The 9,011-nt window shown below is 50.7% G+C and overlaps 1 protein-coding gene across 1 annotated transcript; it reads right to left on the reverse strand.

The window, feature by feature from the left end:
* Positions 1-985: 985 nt before the first annotated feature.
* On the reverse strand, positions 986-7,101 carry ARC (activity regulated cytoskeleton associated protein). The gene is made up of 3 exons (XM_010404686.4): positions 3,821-7,101; positions 3,105-3,271; positions 986-2,740 (listed from the first exon to the last, which is right to left on the reverse strand). The coding sequence occupies exon 1, from the start codon at positions 6,585-6,587 to the stop codon at positions 5,373-5,375; it is 1,215 nt and encodes a 404-aa protein (XP_010402988.1). The 5' UTR covers positions 6,588-7,101; the 3' UTR covers positions 986-2,740; positions 3,105-3,271; positions 3,821-5,372.
* Between the last annotated feature and the right edge of the window lie 1,910 nt (positions 7,102-9,011).

The raw sequence follows: 9,011 nt of genomic DNA on the forward strand, positions 1-9,011 counted from the left end.
GTTTCCTTCTCACTCTTGCCAAGAGTTTGTGGTCGAATGAGCTGCAAAGAGCTAGAGACACCTTGAGGCACCTTTGGCCAGGAGATCATCTCTGCCTCTCCAACCTGAGCTCAAAGGGGATATCTGGGCTTAAGAGGTTCACTGGGCATTTATTCCCTGTTGCAAAAGGAATGAGTCCTTTTGTTTCTCCAGCTGACCCAATCAAGTGCAGATTGCCAGCTGCATCCCACCCTGGACTTCTTCCTTCATCACTGGAGAAAGACCAGGGATGGAGCAGGGAATGGGGCTAAATCCCTCTGAGTGCAAAGCTTGTCTGGAAGAGGAAGAACTTGCAGAGGCAGAGCCCTGTATCCCTGGGCTGAACATCTTTGGGGCCAGGAATCTGAGCCCAATCTGTTGCAAAATTAAACATTTCAGTCTAAAACACCCTGAGCTCATTTCCCTGCTGTGTTCCCTGGCTCCAGCCTGGATAACCCCGGGATGTTTTAGAGGTAATGAACCCAAGGAATTGAGAATGCATCAGATAACAAAGCCCCAGCTCCTGGATCTCTGCTGGGTGCTGATGATTCTCACTCACAAAGGCTCTTTGATTGTCAAGTAGAGCTGGTCCTGTCTTGTCTCAGCTCTTCTGTGAATGTTATTTCTCAAACATGGCTGGGAATGTGATTGTCCTCATTTCAGTGGTCCTTCCCTCAGTGGTTGTCCTCATTTCAATGGTCCTTCTCTCAGCTGAACCCAACACAAGCCCTGCACAATCCACAGTCACACAAAGGACCACGTCTCCCCCATGGGCTACATCTGACTGGGTTTTAGAGTCTGAACAACTCAGTGCATTTCATTTTTATATCAACCACATGCTTTTGCTGGAAAGAAGGATTTTCATAAATCAAGTAATCCCAATAACCCCAAATTTTACAGAGGGCAGTAGATACTTGAGTCGCCCATGAACCAAGGAAGAAAGGCCAGAAAATGAGGCAAGAAGCAATTGAAGCAGATATTTCAAAGTTTTATTGTATAAATCTACAAAAGGCTTTGCTACAATAGCAAATTGAGCGTAGCACTATTCTACTGGCAGGTTCTAGTGGCTTGGTGCGATCTTGTAACTCCAACATGACGCATGAGGAATAAACTGCCTGATACAGTCAGATCTAGGGCAGGTGATGTCGGCTTACAAAGACCTTTTGGCTTCAACCCCTATAACCTGCAGCGATTCCACATGTTTGCCTTTTGTACAAGGTTGTTTGAATTAATAATATCTCTAGTAAAAATAAAAACTCTAAAGTCATTTCATCAGTAAATGTAAAATCGCCTAGGGAGGAAAAAATGCAGTGGTTGAAATCTGCTAAAGTTCCAGAGGTACAACACATCCACGCTTCTCATTCACGTGACTCTGCCCCAGGAAAATAAACTACCAGTCCTTCCTGGAGAGGCTGGTAATAAAAAACCAGGGTGCTACAAGTAAAGCTCCAATTTGCTGGGAGCAACAATTGAAATCAGATCAGTCCAGAAGATTCAGTTCTGCACACTCCAAAAAGCCAGCTGAAAATGTAAAAACCTCAGGACCAAATGATCAAGTAGCACAGACAGGCTAATTCCCTAAAAAAGACAGGAAAAATAAAATGCCTATTGAGGCAGTCAAGTCCCTTAGAAGAGACTGTGGAAATTAAGCACCTCAAAATCGAATATCATTTAGACCTTAAGATGATGCCTGGGAATCTGCCTTTACATGGTTTTATGGAATTTTCCAGTCTTGGACATTTTTGCTGAGCATTGTTGGAATGTACCTTAGGTCCCTCTGGCTTAATTCAAATGCAACAAAACACCACAGAATTTGAATAATGTGGATTTTTTTGCTCAACACACACATCCCCCACACTGCCACACACACACACACACACCCAGGACAGCTGGCTCTGGAAGAGAGAGGAACCAGCTAGACCTCTTCAGCTGAGAGATGAACCAAAACTGTCTTGTCCAGCTCACTCGAGCTCTTTTTGGGCTCCCTGGGTCTGGATGGAAACAGTCACTCCAAAGCCAGCACAAGAACCCCAGTTCTTGCAGTAACTCTGGCCCATGCAGACCCAGAGAGCGCCTGCTGCCTCGTGAGGCTTCTTGCTGGCAAGACAGCTGGCCCAGATATGCAGGCTCCAACAGTTCAGACAAGCATCTGGACCATGGGATGCTTCTCCAAACTCCAGGAGCCCTTTGAGGTTTGGAACTGCTACCCGCATGAAATGAAGCTACCCCCGACTCAGGAGAGGTGAGTTACAGCACGGCCAGCGGGGAGGGTTCGTAGCCAAGGCAGGATCAGCCCCTTGGCAAAGTTAATCAGGAAAGTTTTTTTTCAGTGAGGATCATTATCTAGTGAAGATTTCTTTAGGGTAAGTCCCAGCGGCCCCAAATCGCAGAGGTGAGGAATCCTCTCCACAGACAGTCAGCACAAGCCCAGCATCCCGCTGTCCCCAAAGCCTGGACTTGGTTCTTCTGTTCTGGCCTGTCCTTCCATTCTCAGCACTTTCTTCTGTGCTTGGAATACCTGGACCAGCTCAGGCTTTTCTTTGTCCTGTTGGAAGCGGCTTCCCCATTTCATTCTGGCTCTCAGCACCTTGAACATGGCATTGCACTGCATGGGAGGCTCTTTGGTGCATGATTTGCCCTCTGTCTTCCTGCAGCACTCGCTTGTCCCCTGGGAAAGTTCTTGGACACAGAGAAGGAATCTCAGCAACAGCAGCAGGGATCGCTGGAAAAAAAAAAATGCACCAGCTCTGATTAGATTTTGGAAGTGGGGAGAAAGGGAAGTTTTTCAGGAGTTGGGATTAAATTTTGCTGTGCCTGCAGCCTGGATGACCCACCAGGTGTTGGGATCTAAGGATGTGCCCATGGTCCAGCCAAGGGAAAGCCACAATGTGCAGTCCCTGGAGCATCAATTATTGGGGCTGGTGCTTGGGTTCTGACATCAAGAAGCTGAAATCCCACCTCTCTGATGGTGCCAGGCTGCTGCAGCCACTGGGGCTGAGGTTTCAAAACCTGGGCTGTTGAATATCTTGTGTCAGGGCTCTGGGGAGGTTAAGGAAGGCCCACAGGGTAATATGGGATGTAATTACCTGTGCCGATTTTTCCTTCAGGTGGTGGATCTGGCAGGTGGTGGCTGAGGGTCCTGAGAGCAGCTCTGATGGTGAGGCCCTTGTTTTGCAGATTTTTCTGTGGCTTTTCTTCCAAATGCTGAATGCTGTGAAGTGATTCCTTCCCAGAGGAGGATCTGAGTGAGTCACTGGAAGCAAGAGGAGATACAGCTTGTAATACATGGCCAGCTCATCCTCAGCAGTGACTCCCACTCCCCCATCACTCAGCCCCGGTCATTAGTGAGAAATGCTCCTTTCTCTGCACACAGAGCTGTTGACAAACTGGGAACAAGGGAGAGGACAGCTCCCACCATTCCTGACACCAGCTCCTAGCAGGGATGCAGAGCAGACCTGCAGCTCCTTTGGGGTGTGCATCAACCTGGGATGTGCTGCTCTGGGTGGGGACTCAAGCCCAGAGCTTCTCCATGAAGGACGAGGCAGGTCCTGGGGCTGGGCTAATTAAGAAGCTTTCCATTCTTTTCCCACATTAATCAGAAAGTGCAGGATACTGCCCTCTTTGGAAACTTTTCCTAGTCCCTGTCCTGTATTTCCCTTTGGCTGGCTCTCCCTTCCTCTTTCTCCCAACCCCAATGCTTCATAACCCAATTCAGATTAGTTTTTATCCCAGGGCAAGTTTTCTACTGGACATTCGGTGACCAGTTTAGCTCTGAGGAGAGAATGCCAGAGAGCTGCCTTACCTTCAGCCTCTTGGAAGGAGTCACAGCAAAGGCCTTCTGAGCCACCAGTGCCACATGTCACCGCTGTGGCAGTGCCAGGAGCATCCCAGGGTCACTCCTGCTGCTGCATCCCTGCTGATTATTTGGTCTGGTGGTGGATGCAGATGCTGCCCAAGATGTGTCCAGCCTCAGGAAGCTTTGGAGAGCCAAACTTCAGGAATGTCTTTCATCTCTCAGTCCTATCATCAAACGCTGGCCAAAGGTGAGCACCGAGCATTTCCTGTCTCAGCGTGGAAAATGTCACAAAGTCCAAGTCCATCTCCATCCGTGGCGAGATGTTGCAGGAAGTTCTTTGTGAGCAGACAACACTCTGTCCTCAGGTGCTCCAGGACAGAGGTGCCAGGCTTTCCAAGAGCATTTGGAGTCTGTCTGTGTGAGCAGGAACTCCTGGCTGTGATGCACAGGCTGAAATTGTGCTGGGGCACACAGATCCTCTCTTCACTTCTTTTGGCTTTGACATGGCAAAAGCTCCTTTTGTCTCCACACATCAGCATGGACTCGATTTGCTGCTCTGGGGATATTTTGCTCTGATTTTAGGGTGTGTTTGCTTGTTTCCGTCAAAGAATAAGGATTTAATTCCCTTCCCTCCCCCCACTCTCTCTCAAAACAGCTCTGGTGTCTCCTCTCTCTACCTTGAACACCCTCTCTTCTCTGAAAGGAAGGAGACTGCTCCTTCAAGAAATGAGCTCAGAATTTAATTAGAAAATCTGTTTCCTGCTGAATGCACAGGATAATGTGCAGAGAAAGGATGAAATTCGCCTCTGCACTGCAGTGGCCTTGAACTGGAATGAGCAGAAACTAAGACAAGAAGTAAACCACTAAGAGCCTCTTGAGAGGAAACCCATTAAAGCAGGTATTAGGTGCAGTAAAATGAAAACCACAGAAAATAAACCAGATTCTTAAAGCTTTCAGCTCCTAAAATAATAGGATTTTTTTTTTCTTCTTAAAACAAAAAATAATCCAAAAAATTACTTTAATCCTTTGGAGCAAGTAAGAGCAGGAGATTGCTGAGTGAACAGAAACCCAGAGGCTAATCAAAAACAGGCAAGGGTCAAAAGAAAGCTGTCTCTGCAGGACAGGGCCACCCTCTCAGAAGAGGGAGGAGAGAAGGAAAAAGAGAGATCCAGATGGGTAGGAACCCTCCACCAACTACTGCACTCGTATGAAGTCCTTGAGAGCCGCTAGTGCCAAGCGGCTGCTTCACAAGTTGGGAATTATCTCTATAGTTTCTTGGCAGGGAATTCTCATAAAATTGGCTGTTCCCCACAGTGGTGCCAGCAGGGTCCCCAGCACCACCGCATGGGATGGCCTGGGTGAGGGGGGCAACCCCATCCTGAGGCGCCTCTCCCCCACCTCCTCCCTCCCCCCACGAGCAAAGTCAATCCCTCTGCTCCGGGCTGTTGGACTGAGCACTCCTCAGGTCCCATCTCAGCCAGAACCTCCCTCCAAGGAGAAGCTTCCTAAATAAGCCCCCTTCTCCCTTCCACGGAACTCAGACCCCCCTCAGGGGAGCTCATATGACAGTGGCTGGGGGGCTGGGGGGCTCTGGTTGAGTCCCATTGCTCGGCACGGGACTGGCAGTGGTTGAGGGGGGCACGGTCTCCACGGAGTCTCCTGGCTGAACCTCAGGGGTCCTCTGTGGGCTGGGCTCCTCAGAGTGCTCCATGTTCCCTTGGACTTCCTTCCCCCTTTGGATCAGCTGCTCTAAGGTCTTGGGCAGGGGGTAGCTCAGGAAACGCTTCAGTTTGGGCTGGAGGGTTCCTACCACGTACTGAATAATCTCCTCCTCATCTGCATCCACATAGAGGGTCTGGTACAGGTCTCTCTTGCGCCAAAGGAACTGATCCAGGGGCTCCCCCTCTTTCTGGGGCAAATCCAGCTCCCTTTTGATGGCATCCCTAGTCAGAGTTCCCTCGCTGTACTGCAGGAACTCCTTCTTGAACTCGACCCAGTTTTTGACGGAGTCCTGCTTGTACTCCCACCACTTTTTAGCTGGGCCGTTCATGTGGTTTTGGATCTGAGACAGCCAATACTCCTCTGTTCCACCCACCTGCTTTAAGTATTCCTCCAAGTGGCTCAAGAACTCCCGGGGATCCTCAAACACCTGGGTCTCCACTGGGGAGGCTGGAGCATCCTCCGACACGGAGACCCACTGGTAGGAATCGTGGCCCTGGGGGATGCTGGGCACCTCCCCAGGAGGAGGGGTCAGGGCATACATCTGGCTCATGTCCAGGGCATAATCATAAATCTCCCCCTCACCTGGCCTTATCTCTGGGCCTCCCACCCCAACGGACACCGTCTGCTTGCCCTGTTCCCCGGGGCAGTATTTGCCTCCCATGGACTCCAGGCGGTCAGCCCACTTTTCCAGGCGGAAAAAGACCTCCTTCCAAACATTCATCTCCCTCTTGACCCACCTCTCCAGGTGAGCAATGGTCTCCTGGCATCTGGCCAGGCAGGCCTTGATGGACTTCTTCCATCTCTGGTTTTCAGTTGGGACATGGTCCTCTAAGTTGTTCTCCAACTTCCCCACAGATTTCTGCAATCCCTTCAGCTCCCGCTCCACCTGCTTGGAGACCTCAGTCAGGAGGTGCCGGTGGGTCCTCCGGACATGCTCCAGCATTTCTGCCCTGCACTTCCCTATCTGCAGAATCACATTGGGTTTGTTGGCAACTCCACGGTGCCCCTGGAAGGAGTGGACGCCCGCGCTGGTGACATTGTCCAGCTGCATGGCTCCGACCGTGCGAGTGGCAAACACGGAAATAAGTGGGTTATAAGCCCTGACACTAAAGCTGGATCCCAAAAACCCCCACCACAACACTTCCTGAAAGACACACAGAGACTTCTAAACCCCCCGCCAAAGACTTTTGGACACAAACACAACCCAATCAGATATCACCGCAGAGCGAGCTGGTTGGTCCACGTGGATCCCAGAGAGAGTTGTAGGCAAATTTCTCCCGGTGCCCAGCTGGAAACGCCGGTCTCACGTGCTCAGGGGTGTCCCAGAGAGAACCAGGATCCTCCAGGAACAAGGAGAGGAGTTGGATAAGATGTCAAATCCCGCTGAGAATCTCGAATGCCTCGAAGTCCCCGCCGGAGAAAATCACACAGAGATGCACAAAGAAGCTGGAAGCTGCAGCAAAAATCCGGGTGATTTCTCCTCTGGCAAACTTGGTGAGTCAAAACCGCTTTCACTGGAGATGCAAAGAGCTGCTTCTCTTCCCTGTCTGAACTGCCACTAGTCCAGGCTCCTCCATCTACTTATACTCCACGCAGCTCAACATGTGGGTGGTGCCCAGCCTCCTCTCGCACTCTCAGCGCAGCGTTCATTGGAGGAAAAGCGAGGCCGGTGTCTGTGGCAACCCAGATTTTGGCAGCCTCCCCTCGCTTGCCACCCCCTCGCTCACGCCCCCAGATTCGACGCGAGAAGCGCTTGAAAGGTGCTGGAGACAGTTGGAGAGATGGATGAGTAATCGCACCTTCCGCCTCTCGGAGCGCAGGAAAAACACTTATTCCTTCCACAACTCTTTACTCAGCAAGGTCATCATTAACATGCGTCCCCTGGCAGGGCTCGGGGAGGGCGGGATTATGAGGAATCCAGTGTGTCACACACCGAGACAGACGCCCACGGGCCCCCCGCACACCCCCACAGGGTGAGCTCACTCCTCATGCAAACGCCTGGGAATGGTGGTAAATCAGCAGGAAAAAAAAAAAAAAAAAGGGAGAGAAGAGAAAAGAAAAGCAAAGAGGAGGGGGGAAGCCGAGGGGGAAACGCTCAAAGGAGCCACTTCAGCACAAATTGGAGCGCTCTGGACTCTCTCAGGCATTGGTAGGTGGGAGTCATCCCCGTGGCTTAATTGCACCAGACCGACCACTATCTTGGGAATATTGGGTGAGGGAGGGGGCAACATCCTGGTTTTTACACCGAATTAAATCCGCCCATCAAAAGCCTGTTCTGTACTTAGCTTTGAATCAGATGCTTAATCAGTGAGCCAACCCACCAGCGCAGATGAAGCTACATTTGTTCTTCGCTCTTGACAAGGCAGGAAAAGCCAACCATAAAAGGAGTCTCCGGGTCTTACATAAGCCAGAGATAAAGGATTCCCTAATCTGAGAGAGTTTCCCCGCCAGAACACCCTCAGAGAGGTGCTGAGGACATCTGGGCCTTCTCGTCCCTTCCCAGTGCCAGCGGCCGGAGGCAGTGGGATGCTGATTCATCAGGATAATCTAAAAAAGGGGTTTGAGCCTGTTGGCAGCGGGGTGGTGCTGGTGGGGGGGTGCCCTGCTTCTGCTCAGGATGGCGGGCAGTGTGCCAGGGAGGCCTAGGATGTGTCCTCATACCCAAAACTCCTGACTGTGTGTTTCCTTGTGGGAATTCAGCCATCCCAGAGGAGCAAAAAAAAAGGAGGAGGCAAAGGGTCTTTCGGTGAAGTCCGGCTGGAAGGAGGTCCCAGTGAACCCAGGCATTTGGTTAAAGCAGAATTACAAACTGGTGGTGGTTAAATTGAAGGGCATGAGGGGCAAGGGTCAGGATTCCCTTTTTTTGCCCCATATCCATGTGGTGCAGAAGGGCCCGTGTCTGTTCCCTACCAGGTGATGGTTGTCAGGGAACCAAAAGGTTATTTAGGGCAGCAGCAGCTGACCTAGAAGGGCTGCATGTTTTGGTTGAAGAGAGGGAGGGACAGTGAGTGGGAAAGGGGACAAAATCCTGAGGGTGTAACACAGAATTCCTAATCCAGCAGCCCCTCCCAATGCCACTCCTTCCCCCATGACTGCCCTCTGCCTTGCTTACTTCTCCCATTTCATCCAGTTTTTCTAAGCAAAAGATTTTGGGGCAGCTGTGTTCAGAAAAAGTCAAATGTCAATCACCTGAGGGGTTGGGACAGATCTGGAGCCTTTTTATGCTGCATTCTCAGCACCCCAGAGTCTCCCTCAAACCTGCTCTGCCAGGAAAAGATAACATGGATTGGGAGAGACTCTGCATATATAATATCTCTGGATATTCTCTGGAGATCTTTTCACCCAGGAACCCCAGAAATGACCCATAGGATGGGGACAATATAAAATGGCATGAATTCTGCAAGATGACCTGCACTCAGCCTCTCCTTGTCGCAGCAAATGCCGGAGTCTGGGATGAAATGGCTCCTAAACCTGC

Source organism: Corvus cornix, chromosome 2 (assembly GCF_000738735.6).
Source record: "Corvus cornix cornix isolate S_Up_H32 chromosome 2, ASM73873v5, whole genome shotgun sequence".
Lineage (NCBI taxonomy): Eukaryota > Metazoa > Chordata > Aves > Passeriformes > Corvidae > Corvus > Corvus cornix.